We start from the raw sequence: 13363 nt of genomic DNA, 5'->3' as shown, positions 1-13363 counted from the left end.
CATCCTGTTTACCTTGCTGCACAGTTCTCAGAGTACATTATTTTGAAGCAAATCCAAATTGGCATCAACTTTCTGCCATTGGAGGTTGCTGCTGCTAGCCAGGGGTTAGATTAAGGAAATGAGTAGTCACCTCCTTCAAAATTACACCAGGTTGGTAATGGAACCAGCTGCCTCACCCTCCTGTAATGCCTACTTAAAGGTGAATTATTTAAAACTTAACAACAGGGTTCTTTATTGTTAAGAGGGTTATTTTGACCTGTTCCCCTGCAGGCTAAAAATTGCAGGAGTCAGGGTACATGGATAGGCCTTAACCTATGTTTTCATTGTCAGCCTTGTGTATGTCACAATCTGTTCTGCAGTGCACAGGTGACATGTAACTTTCCCACGCTACTAGTGTATTTCCTGCATCATACACAATGGCTCTACTGGGAATTTAAATATGCCAATTAGGAGTTAGCTAATTTTAACATGTTATATGGGCCAGAGCTCATACACGCCAAACTGGACAGCAGTACCCCTTTGTGCAAAGTTAAAAAACCAGCAGCATCACTCCACAAAAAATGGGGGTGACAACACATAAAGAGGAACTTTCTCACTCTTGGTAACAAAGGGAAGCCATTGTAGTAAGAAAAAATGAGTCTTAACAAAATCAGTTCGGGCAATTATGCCACAATCTGTCCAGCCTGCCAAGTGCCACTCATCATGGGTTAAAGTAACACATTATAGTGCTGGTGTCCGCATCCCATCACTAAGGTCAAGCATAACTTGCTAGCTCCAGTCTATGTGTGACCAAGCTGCAGCTCTGAGAATAGTGATTTAGGTAACTAAACTCCCCCATCAGCATACTTGATATACTGCATCAGGCAGAAGTGCGAGCTGGGTCCAGGTCATGGAAGAGTCACTGGTTGCTATGGAAATCAGGCTTCACCTGGTGAAGTTGTTTACTATGTAATTTACTCTTGTTGGTTACAGTAACATTGAGGAGCTGCTTCGGAGGCCTCGGGGCTCGGCGCTCAATTACCTCACATCACATGGCATTCTCCTTCTGATCTGTAGTAAATGTGTAAGTGCATCCCAGGTTCCCGTACCTGTGGCACACAGGCCACAGAGTTGCATTCTCTCTAAGTAGACCAGCAAGCAGCCTCACTGAGCACTTCTACAAGTAGTTGCATCTGAGCAGCATTTGCAATGTTTTGCAAAGGTCTGCAACTAAGCAGTTTCAGGTGAGTAATGGCCATACACAGGAGCTAAGAGGCCATGTGCACCTTCCCCTCATAGGTTATTACTCGCTTAAGATGAAGAAAAACTTTGCCCAGTCCTCAACACTGCATCGCTGACTGACATCTTAGAGCCACAATAATAACAAGGTCTGTAAAAATTAATCATGTGCCTAAGAACAGAGCTGTGCATTCATTTTAAGTTACATTCTTTGTAATTTGTCCAAATATTTATTACCCCAAATGGCATTCTTAGCCAATCGAGTTCTATTCTTGGTGTTAATGAGTGGCACTGGAAAAAAGTGGTAATTTTTGGCCACTTCTCCTGCCATCAAGAACATTAACATATTTGGTGCAAGCTATTGTCAAAAGGGCTGCAGTCTTTGGACTAGGAGAAAGACAAGTTACAAGGATAGTTGTGGAAAAAGAAGCTTGTATGAAAAAAGATAACTTATGATTTCCTATTAACACCCGACTTGAAATGAAGTCCTAGGCCTGTCATTGCCACAGACAAAAAAGGCCCCTTTACTTCCCAGACTCACCTCCTGAGGGATGAGACACCCAAGACATTTGCAACACAAAACAATGAGCCATTAAAAGTGTAAGCAGAATGGTTCACATCTGCAAATGTTGAGGTCTGTGTCTGCAGTCTGTCACTAAATGCTGCAATGTGTGTTTATTGTTAACTTAATATTACTAATCATCAGTTGTGTTTTAATAAATCCTTCATCAGCATGGGGCCCAGGTTTACACAGTGGAAGAAACACTTGGGTAGCATAGGCATCAAGTCCTTATACCCAGTAAGGATAGGGGTAGTTTGTAACCGCAAAACTTCATGGGCATCTGGTTTAAGGCAATTCAGGCTCGTCACATTCTACAAAAAATGGTCCCTGACATGCTTTCTTGAACACGCTATTGAGTGTAGCTCAAAGTGCATACATAAAGCAGTGAAATGTCACTCACAAATACCCTGAAAACCTGTAAATGTCACACATAAGCAAAGTGAAACGTAGCCAGCAATGTCTGTTTCCTAGTAAAAAAAATGTTCCCTGTTTATTATGGGTACAATTCCACTCGACAGGGCAGGTGGTGACAGTAATCCATAACTTCTAGTAAAGGTGTTTTGGACCGGACAATGGGATTTTAGTGTGTTTTTATTGCAGTTTTACACAGTTTTTGCTCATCTGGACTTCACATTTTAATCTTACTGATTCAAGACATCAGAGATGAACAGACAGTTGCACAGTGCAATACACGTGCTGATTTGGAGTAAATTCATGAGAGACAGCATGTAAATTTCATTATTATTTTTTTAACATTTGCCTTTAAACCAAACCAAGTCGAATGGCAAAGCTGTGGCAATTTAGAGCGAAGATATCTACAAAAACAAATAGGTCTGCACAAAGGTTTACCAACTGTCTAGTCTGTCTGAGGGATGCTTTATGGTGCTTGTGAGCTGTCATCAGCATCTGTAAAATATGCAGGGCCGGACTGGCAGTAGCGGGCATCGGGCGTTTCCCTGGGAGGCTGGAAGGGTGGAGAGCTAGGCTTGCAGAGGTGGGGGCCGGTTTTGTTACTGGGGGGAAGTTTTGCAGATGTTCTGCAATATCGGCCCCCAGTAACAAAAGCTGCTTTGCTTGCACTGGTCCAACACTTTTGCCAGGGCTGCTTTGGGTTCCCAGTCCAGCCCTGAAAAGATGTAACACTTTCTAAGAGTTACACATAATGACTTTGGTTGTTTTATTTTTCATGTCATGCTTTACATGATGAATGAAAATTTAATAGAGACATTGCTTTCTCTTGATTCAAGGGACACCCCCTGACGAAGAACCAATTGGAGTCTGAAATGCATCAGGGAATGCGAAACAGGGCATGGATACATGAATTAAAATTGATACAGCAATAAAAGAAGCATGAAAAACTAATTGTGAGGAAATAGGAGGTACCGAAAACCAAGGTTGTAACTATTAAACTTTATAAAAACTAGTAGTAAACAGAAGACCTGAATATGTACTACACAATTAGTGCTCCACAGGAGACACAGTGCCAATACGAACATGTTATTTGACTTATGAAATTAGCACCCAACGCCAGAGGGTGACACCAGAAGTGCACCAATGAACAAATACATCGTTGTGTACTCAGGAGTAAGTGAATAACAGAAAGTGTGCAGGCTCCCCAAAATCGACATGTGGACGTGCTTCATGTAAAATGGTAACACACAGAGCACATGCACGAGCTACTCAGGAGAGGGAAATAGTATCCTCCTAGATCACAAGAGAGGGGAGGGAATTGAGACAATGCATATTAAACATATGGCTTCAAGTGAAGTAGGTTTGCATGTGCTCTCATGTATAAGCATTGACAGTCACAAAATAAATCATACATACATTCACTGGTACCAAGGAAAGAAGAGTTGGGTCAATCAGAATGTAAGACCTGTATACTGATATCGGACCTTTGAAAGTATAGTTTTGAGGCTAATATGTGTGTGATCTTCTACATGTAGTAGTGAATACATAGACCCTGATTGGTCATATGTTATATTAATTCAGATTGTTAATATATATATCAATGGGGTGGAAAAGGCTTACCTCAACAAAACACAAGATAGAGGACCTGGGGTTTTGTTATTACTAAGAATGTGCAGGTATGTGTTTCCACCCACATTTTGCTATTCTTTTGTGTCCTCATCGTATGAAGAACTTTGACTTGATGCACAAAATATGTAAAAATGGAGGTACTATTTCACATAAAAAAAACATACACCAATTTAAGTTTCACTGTGTAGATCAAAGATGTCCTCCACCCTTCGAAGTCATAGCCCTGGAGCATGTGGTACAGTATGGTATGGACTAAATATAATCTGACTCAGATATTGTGTCCTAAATGTCATTTGCATAAATATTGTCCCATTAGAGAAAATTATCACTTATTACTGCAATTATTTTGAAAATAATATTTAGACCACCATAGTTATAGCAAACTATATTTTTGTCATTGATAGTTTACCATGCAACCCGTTGTCAGAATCTGATCTGATATAAATAAAATGTCCCAAATTTTGCATACAAGAATTTTGGCCCCTAGGGTTATTAAGAGAAAAATTGCACCCAATTAGTAAATATTTTAGTAAACAATATTTAGGACACAATGGGCCTCATTATGACCCTGGCGGCCGGCGGTTAGCTGGAGGTAACACCGCCAACAGGCTGGTGGTGTTTCTCCAGCCATTATGACCGTGGCGCTATAGCCACGGCATACCGCCGGCCCTTCCACAATACCGCCAGGCTTTCACCTGGCGGTCATAATCCTCAGCCGCCAGCCTGGCCACGGCGGTGAACACCGCCATGTAAAGGCTGGTGGTAAGGGGGACTTGGGGTGCCCCTGAGGGCCCCTGCACTGCCTATGCACTTGGCATGGGCAGTGCAGGGGCCCCCAGGCATAGTCCCGTCACGCATTTCACTGCCCGAATTTCGGGCAGTGAAATGTGCGACTGGTGCTACTGCACCCGCTGCACATCAGCATTGCCGTCGACTCTATATTATGAGTCGGCAGCAATGTTGATGTGACTTTTCCGCTGGGCCAGCGGACGGTGAAATTGTTACTGTCCGCTGGCCCAGCAGAAAAGTCGTAATAGGGGGCCAGAAATACCGCCGGCACTGGCGGTATTCTGGCTCCCGCAGCCTCTGCAGTCTTTTGAAAAGACCGCCGAGGTTGTAATGAGGTCCAATGTGTATGTCAGATAATGCTTCTGGATAAAATATTCTGACGTGCAGTCCAATGAGGGATCTTCATGTAATTTTAATTCCCAGTCGAACAACGGCATCCTTCATACAAAGTAATTCAAACTTTAACAGGAAATGATGTGGTTCTTCAAATCAAACAAAAACAACTACAAGAGCAACCCATAATGTTCACATGAACCTGGGTACAATTATCAAGGTCTCATCAGGACAAAAATGACCTGGGAAATAGTAGGTGTTTCAATTTGGATAATTGAAGGACCTCATCTAGGTGAAAAGTAATGGTATCCATGTACAGCCCAAGACGTCGCTCTAGTCACCTTAGTATCTGGCCTGGGCTAACTGTCAGCTTTTCCCATGATGAGGAACGCTGTGCACACGCAATCTCCCAATCAGAGTAATAACTACTATTCCCCAGGTCATTGTTGTCCTGATGAGACTCTGGCACTGTTCGTTAGGGTTGAAACATTGTTGACAGTCCAATTAGACAGACCTCCCTTGTTGTGTCTTGAATGGAGAAAAATTACTGTATTGACAAATGTTCTCTAAATTCCAATAAGAAGCTGTCTTTTTGAGATACACCGGAGACTATTGAAATACAAGCAATTACATGATTGCCTTTTTGATGTGGTGTCTCGATTGGTGCACTTTTTCTCACTATCTTGCTTTACAGCTTGAATACATAAGGGATATTTTGTGTCACGGTAATATTTTCTCATAATAATAAACTTGTGCTGTTACACATGTTTGGGTACTGGTTTTAATGGACCAACTTAGTATGTTTATGACAGATGACAACATCTTTATTCGGAAATTGTGGGGTGATTAAGTCACTTGCGAGATATTTTTCTGCTACAATATAAGAATTTGATTTAAAGTGAGTTTCATGTGAATATGTGTTTTGTGGTTCTTGAAATAGCAGGACATCTGGTTTTCCATCCTTTATTTAAGTACACTGATGGAGCATGAATGGTACTCATTCCAAGCTGTAATGCAAAAGCAACTTTCTGTGAATCACCTATAACTCTGCCAGAGTCCCCTGACTCAAATTATAACCAACCATATCTTGTGATAAACAGACCTTCATAAAGCATGCATCTACCAAGCATATATGATAGAACAACAAATGAAGACAGAATGATAGAAAGGCATTACCATAGTCTCTTTTCCACCCTCTATCCTTCACACACCTTTCCTATCTTATGTTGAAGACTTACTTCACAGTATTCTGAATTTCTATGAAGCCAGTACAAGGCTGAGCCTAGGGATTTGCTGCTGCATGTGAAATTGCCAGCTTCCCTTTCTGAGCACCTATGCATACACCCACAAAACATGCATGAGCAAATTACCAAGTTAGTTATTTAAAATAACATTGTACCCTTGATAAACATGTTTCACAGCTGCACTGGACTGTCTTTCCATAGACAAAACTGAGTCCACAACATTGGCCAAACGTTATTAGTGATCATGAACAAAAGGCAGTACAACAATTTTTCTCAGTGACTAATACATGTGCTTTTAGATAGTCATTGTTGTGGCAATTCAGGATGGAATTAAATAGTTTCTCTAAAAGAAAAGATATTTCTGTCCTGTATCTCCTGTTGCCCAAAGCAAATGCCTGAGCTTTCGTGATACAAAGCTTTCAGTGCACCATTGGGCACAGCGTTCAACTCCTCTGGCTGACCACAGGCTTTGTTTGATACAGTAATAGAAATCGGAGCATGTTAGATTCACCAGGATACAATGGACTATGTCACAAGAACACAATATCAGTTGTCAAACATCAGACCACAGAATTGTGGCTATTTATTTGTGCCCATCGCATGCAGCTTTGAACTACCTCCTGCTCCATCCTTTATTGGTCCTCAGCTCAGTTAGACCTCGTTGTTTGCTATTAAGTCAAGGGCAGTTTCTATTCAATGTATGTAAACGTATGATGTTTCATTTATAAAAGTAAATGGTACATGATGTTATGAACAAGGAAGAAATACTTGTGTTATAGGAACCTTTCAAAGGTGAGCTTTCTTTGTGCTGCCTGACTTCAGTTTCAAAATTCATAGACAAAGAAGGTGGTTTGTGGATGACACAGTTCCAGATATAATTACAAGGGGTAACCCTCCTCATGCCTCCTTCTTCCACTACACTTCCTGACGCTGCATCACACTCTTGCATGCTCTTTTTATGCTTAATTTCTCCCTTCGTCACTTTTTTTCGATCTTTGATTTCCTCTTTTGTTCTCCCTTTTCTGTTATTTTTAATCTCTTTTGCTGTGGGTCGAAGTCTGTTGTCTGGTCTCCAAATCTTCCATTTGCAATAAATTAAACACTAATCTCCACTGAACATCAAAAGCACTGTCAACCACATGAAAAAATACACACATGTGTGCAATAATATCAAATTGCACATTTACTTTGTGTTGTGCACATTTGTCGTACACTATCCCATTTAAACATATCCTTCTTAGCTATGCCTGGCTTTTTCTCTCTTTACCACTGGTGGGACTTTTGGAAAAGGGGGCGAGATCATCAGTTATAGCCAAATTGAGCTACATTTTCCTATTTTAAAATGAGATATATTAATGAACTCGTAACTGACTTACTTTTTGATCTTGTCCATGAATCCACCTTCATTTTTCTTTATATCACGTACCATCTTCTGGAGATGTCTGCAAGAAATCAAGCCATGAATTACCAACAGTGTACGGATTAAGCACATTAATCAAACAATGCATTGATAAACCTCTGTCTCACGCCCTTTGGTTGTAATTGTGAGCAGTTTGATGAGGGGATAAGAAATGACTTTGTGTTAAGCCCCGGATCTGTATCTGGGGTCACATTTTTTATATGTTACTACTGTAATAGGTAGTTTTACTAATATCTGATGCAATGCAACTCAGTAACCAAAGCTGCTGCGCTGAAGTGAGCAGGACAGTGCCATATCTACAAAGTGATGGCTCTGCTGCTTTTTTTTCCAAGTTCAGGCACAATTAAGAATTTAGCAGCCTTGCACCACACACATACCTTAGCACCATAGTGCAAAGGTGTATGCATAATGTCTAGCATAGGTTTTGTGCTGGAAGGGTATCATCCCTGTGCAAAATACTATGCTCAAACATACTTCAAAACATTTCCGTGTGCTGTACAGTGTCGCACACACATGGAAAGTTTGAAACATTTTATGGAAAAAATGTTTCTAATCTTTTGTGCATGCCTTCCTGAGGCATATGTATTTGTCCCAAAGCCCTCTCCACAAATCTAATAGATTTAATAATAGAAGTTAATAGATATATATTTGCACCAAAAACCATGAGTGATAGCCCTGGATTTTTTTTCCCCATGAGGAAAAATAAAATTTAAAAACGTACATTCGCTATGGGAATTAAATTTCTCCCAGACAAAGTCCTCCTTCATGAGAACTTCATACAGAAAGAATGGTATTCCATGGAATCCACATTGAAACACTTCCCCAGTGCAGCGTTCCATGCTGATTCCAACCAGATTTGTGAATACCCCAAAGTAGTAAAAGTATACTCGGAAATAGATGTAAGTATCTGTGTATACTTGTATTACTTCGCATAACACTCCAAACACCCTCCTTGAAGCTACTCCCCTAAGCATACCTAGAATACTTTCAAGTCTATGAAGTATTTTTAGGTCTGTGTCATCCAAGAACTTTTTTGTTTTTAGACATATAAAACATATACATAGACTGAGTGCTGGGTAAACTTCCTTAGGACATTGTCTTATTCGGTTTAGGAAGTTTCACCCATTTGCTAGAGGAATTGTCAATCACACTGTGGATCAGTCCACTGGTGTACACTAAGGTCACTGGTTTTCTATTATTGCCTATTGAGGTGCATTATGTGTATTATTCTACCTCAATTAGGAAGAGGGACTATTGCATCGGAAAAGAAGGTCATTCGCTCATAATAATTCATGTTTTTCTTCATATGCTTGGCATTTAAATGGCTGTCCGGCAGCAGTGAACTGGAGCCACGAGACAGACATCTAAGGATTGGATTTGAGTGTACCAGTGTAGAATGTAATAATTATTGCACCGGATAAAATTCGATACTTCTTTGTTCGGAATTTATCGGGTGCAATAGTTATGATCTATTTGGAGCCGTGTAATTAAAATGGGGTATACCATGGATTTTGGTTGCTGTACAATAATCTGCACGTTCAGGTATTTAATGGTAAATATGGTAGGTTTGACTGTTGAAATGTTTCTAGTGCTATAGATGTTATCACTCATAAGTGTATTGGTGTGATTAAATCTCATAATTCCATAATAACAGAAGTTACTAGGAAATCGTAGTCGAGGTTTACGTGTTAGGTTCGCTCTCAAGCACAGACAAAACCAATAGGAACACCCCTGAAGCAATAACGAAGAATATTAGATGGCTTTATGCACAGCATCAAAGTATGACATAAAATATTGAACACATCATTGTTTTATTATGTTTTCAGTGTTTAGAGGCTGCTCCTCTCCCTTGCTGCTGGACGCTGCTCACACAGTGGGCGCACCTGGTGGAGTTTCTTCCATGGCATGGCAGCTACCATCCTCTGCCATCCGGCCACTGCACCAGTGCACTGGCCAGCTCCTCTGTGACCCTGCAGATGGGCCACTCCTGCTGCTTAGAGCACCAGGAGGATCCAGACAGCCGACAAACACAGGCAAAGCCAATACGTCTGCCTTATAACTAACGATGAGAGCTAGACTTGACTTTGCCAGCGCTTGTTTCCTGAAGTTATGTGTAAGCAAGCCATTGTTTTTGCATCATCATCATCATCATCATTAGTTTGTGCATTTTGCTCCAACATCAATTATACATAATAAACAATTGAAATTTACAATATACAAATTACATTCTACACAGAAACCTTCTGAAAGTGACAATAAAGTATTTAAGGATTAAAACTACGAAGCTTCACAATAAACTGCGTTCTTGATATCCCAAATAACTTCCTCTTCATTAACATCCATTGACGCTATAGGACTGAGTAGCAACATTGTTTCTTGCGTGCCTTCTGTAAGGGCGTCTCACTAACCACTGCTGCAATCATACACTACAGAACCTTAAGCTTTACAAAAACAGATGGCCCTCTCTCTCACATGCTCCACTGAGAATCAGCAGGGCTGGGACACATAGAAGGGAAGGCGTGTGCACGAACCACTACCGGAGCTGGGTGAATGTTCATGGGGGGCCAGCGCCATCTCTCTGGCTCGGATAGATAAGAGGTTAACTTGTAGATTCGTCTGACTTGCTTTAAATGCGGGAAAGAAGGTAGAGTCCACTCTTCTCTAAATGCTTCTGCTCTCATAAAATACACATTTTAGTTATGCTAACTAAATTAATCATTATGAAAATGTAAAAACATTACAGAGATGCACTTGCACACCCCTCCTGAGAACGCAATTCTTTCAAATCGTCATTTTGCCTCGAATTTAAGAGTGTTCTTATCAGGACGACCGGGCAAAACTTCGAAAAATTACCCTTCAATGTTTTTCCGCTGCCTGTATTCCATGTTTATGCATGGCAACGTTGAAATACTGCAGTGTTTTTTGGTCGTTTCCACGTTTTCCTAAAGCACTGCTTTCTAGTAGGGTAAGGATTTGCCTCGATTGGTTCTCTAGAGCGACAAGCTCTTTGTAGGCACTTGAAAATCATTGCGGCTTTGATCACGTGCATTTTAAATTTAAAAAAACGTGCATAGCAGGAAGAGGGTATGGACAGTGCAGACCTCAGGCTTATACCCACCGTATACCCAGAATCATAGATCTCTCAACTGATGGCTGGGATGAGCACATGCACAGCTCTCACTTATGGACATCAATTCATCAAAACGCCAGGGGTAGCGGAAGTGACATCACATGCCCTTTGACTCCCGATTATACCCACACATATTGACACATACATACAAATTCACAGTTACATACACTCTCTCACACATAAACACACACTCACCTGCAAGCACGCACCCAACATACACTTAAAAACATTTCTTACTTACTCAATCTCCTTGGAAGGGTATATTTTGGCTATTTTTCATTACACTAATAGGGAATAAACATTATTAATATTTACTATAAATTTTATACGAAATTCACAGAACGGAGAGTAGAGCCCCAACTGACGTCCATAAGGACGAGCTGTCATTGTGTTCCTGGCACTGAATGTATCACCTCTGAGGGCAAGGGTCACAAAGGCAGTGCTAGGGTCGCAAAGGGCAGGTCAGGGGTCACAGCTGCGACTCCTGCTGACCCCTAAATGACGTCCATGCTCTGTCTCCTTCACCGCACTCCTCGCTTGAGAGCAGCGACTAATGCACAATGATGCTGAAGGCGCAGCCTCTGCCAGTCGCACTCAACACCAAAATACCTTTGTATAGACCACGCTTAAAGTGACAATATGTCCCAAATTTGCTGACCACCTCCCACCCCTCTTAAGCTAGCACAGGCTGAGAAGGCAAGAATCTCTGAACATGGCTGCTGTGTTCCTGCGCTCCCCCCCCCCCCACACACACACACTGTTACACCTTGCTGAGGCTCACAGAAGGTGGTGTGTGGTGCTAGCCCAGGATGAGAGAGGGGCACGAGTCTCTTTGCAGGATTGCAAAGCGGCATGCGGTAATCAATTTAGTCTGCATGTTTAATCATCTATCTATTTGCGTGAAACATAGATACAATTTTCCTTGCATGGTCATCACAAAAAGGCCTAATTCTCGTCATAGTAGTCGACGTTGCAGTTTAAGTTCTGCAAGCTCTATGGTTACTACCAAATTGTAGTTCTAAAGTGATATATCCTGGTGCTTGAATTTTAAAATTAGAATACTATTCCAAACAAACACACCCAATAGAAAGGGGTGTAATGCAAGCCCCTGCAGGCTAGAGAGGGGGATGCTTCATAGGTAACCACATTCAGCCTAAGGTCTATGAACATCTATGAGATGAAGGGAATCTAGATGCCCCTCACACATCCTGCAGGGCAGTCCTATAATTATGCATAACGCTACTGCCAATGGGGTAGTGTTCCACCTCTTCTCAAAGTGCTTCAGCTCATTGTTCTGCGATAAAGCACTATATCATTGTATCTACATTACAATGTATGGGTAGATATTAGAAACAATTTTGTTGATGTGCTAGGAGAACAACTCTAATAAATAGAAATGTTTGTGTTCACTTTCTGTGAGAGTTGCTTTCCTGATGGGAATTCACACCACAGAATCATTCAAAGATGTTGCCTAATAAGAGATGTCATATGAGGTGGGAATCTGCCTTCACATCTAAACACTGCAACTAAGGACCTTCACCAACTCGGAACAACAATGAAGCCAAACTCAGTGACAAAGATTCTATTAACATGTTTGATGGTTAACCTGTTAATTGAGGTACCCTTGCAGACCGTTTCTAATGTTTGTGTTTAACATGGTAAATTGTAATACATGTGCAAATTTATACTGGTGCATTCTAACTATGGTACTATGATATATCTGCATATAATCATGTTTCATGTATATTTTTTTGTTTTCAGGTATAATTGGAAAGCACACTTATAATCATGTATTTTGAATGTGTATTGAAATGGCATATTAAGTTAGCAGAACCAAAGGCTTGAAATGTTGGTTTCATGTATTTAACCTTCAACATGGAGTTTTGCTTGCATTGCAATGTACTTTATTTGCAGGTGCATCCATCTGAGTCTACAAGTTAAAGAAAGGTATATTGTGTGTCTGAGATAGTGGAGTGCAGGAGGATTCTTTGGCAAGGACAAAGAAGCACTAACAAACTGAGAAGAATAGACTCCTGTTTATGTACCAGGCTCCAAGAGTCACTCAAGGTCGTCATGATGTTCGATTCATGGGATGAGTACTTGTTGGGAATTGCCAATTCCAACTGTAAAAGGAAGATGGGAGACTACTGGTGTTGATGACGTAGTCTTCTTGAAGGTTCGGTAGGTTTAATTGGTATTCACTCAGTTAGACAAGGGCAGATTCGCCTTAGCCTCTGACCAGAGCAGCTTCCTCTTGTTACTTGGAGGAGTATTGACCTCTCTCCTCTTTATCCCTTTGTGTGTTTTTTTGCTACGTGACACCTGTCTATATCAGAACTTCTACTGAGGTTTCTGCTATGCTGACACTTTCCTACATTTCCTGAGAGATAATTAAGATTCTCTTTAGCTCAGTTTTGGATACTTAGATTAATTTAGGTCCCCCAGTGATTTGTCGAGAGGATAGAAATTTATATACTGATCATCAGATCTTGTTTCTTATCTTTTGCATTGCTTCAACTGAAATTCTTATATGAATTATGCTTGTATGATTTACCCACATTTGAAGCTTTTCTTAATATTTGGTGATTCTGTACTTACATAGCATGTTTTTGATATTCATTTACATA

General features: G+C 40.8%; 1 protein-coding gene across 9 annotated transcripts in view; it reads right to left on the bottom strand.

Annotated features, from left to right (window-relative positions):
- The window catches only part of BLNK (B cell linker), a 545638-nt gene that overhangs the window by 206320 nt on the left and 325955 nt on the right, over positions 1-13363 (bottom strand). For all 9 annotated transcript variants that reach the window (XM_069239783.1, XM_069239781.1, XM_069239782.1 and 6 more), the window contains one exon: positions 7563-7628. In XM_069239783.1, the coding sequence (XP_069095884.1) occupies positions 7563-7628 (66 nt within the window). The remainder of the gene's footprint in view (positions 1-7562; positions 7629-13363) is intronic.

This window comes from Pleurodeles waltl, chromosome 6 (genome assembly GCF_031143425.1).
Source record: "Pleurodeles waltl isolate 20211129_DDA chromosome 6, aPleWal1.hap1.20221129, whole genome shotgun sequence".
Taxonomy (NCBI): domain Eukaryota; kingdom Metazoa; phylum Chordata; class Amphibia; order Caudata; family Salamandridae; genus Pleurodeles; species Pleurodeles waltl.
The sequence above is the reverse complement of the archived record's forward strand: the minus strand, read 5'-3'. Positions and strand labels throughout refer to the sequence as shown.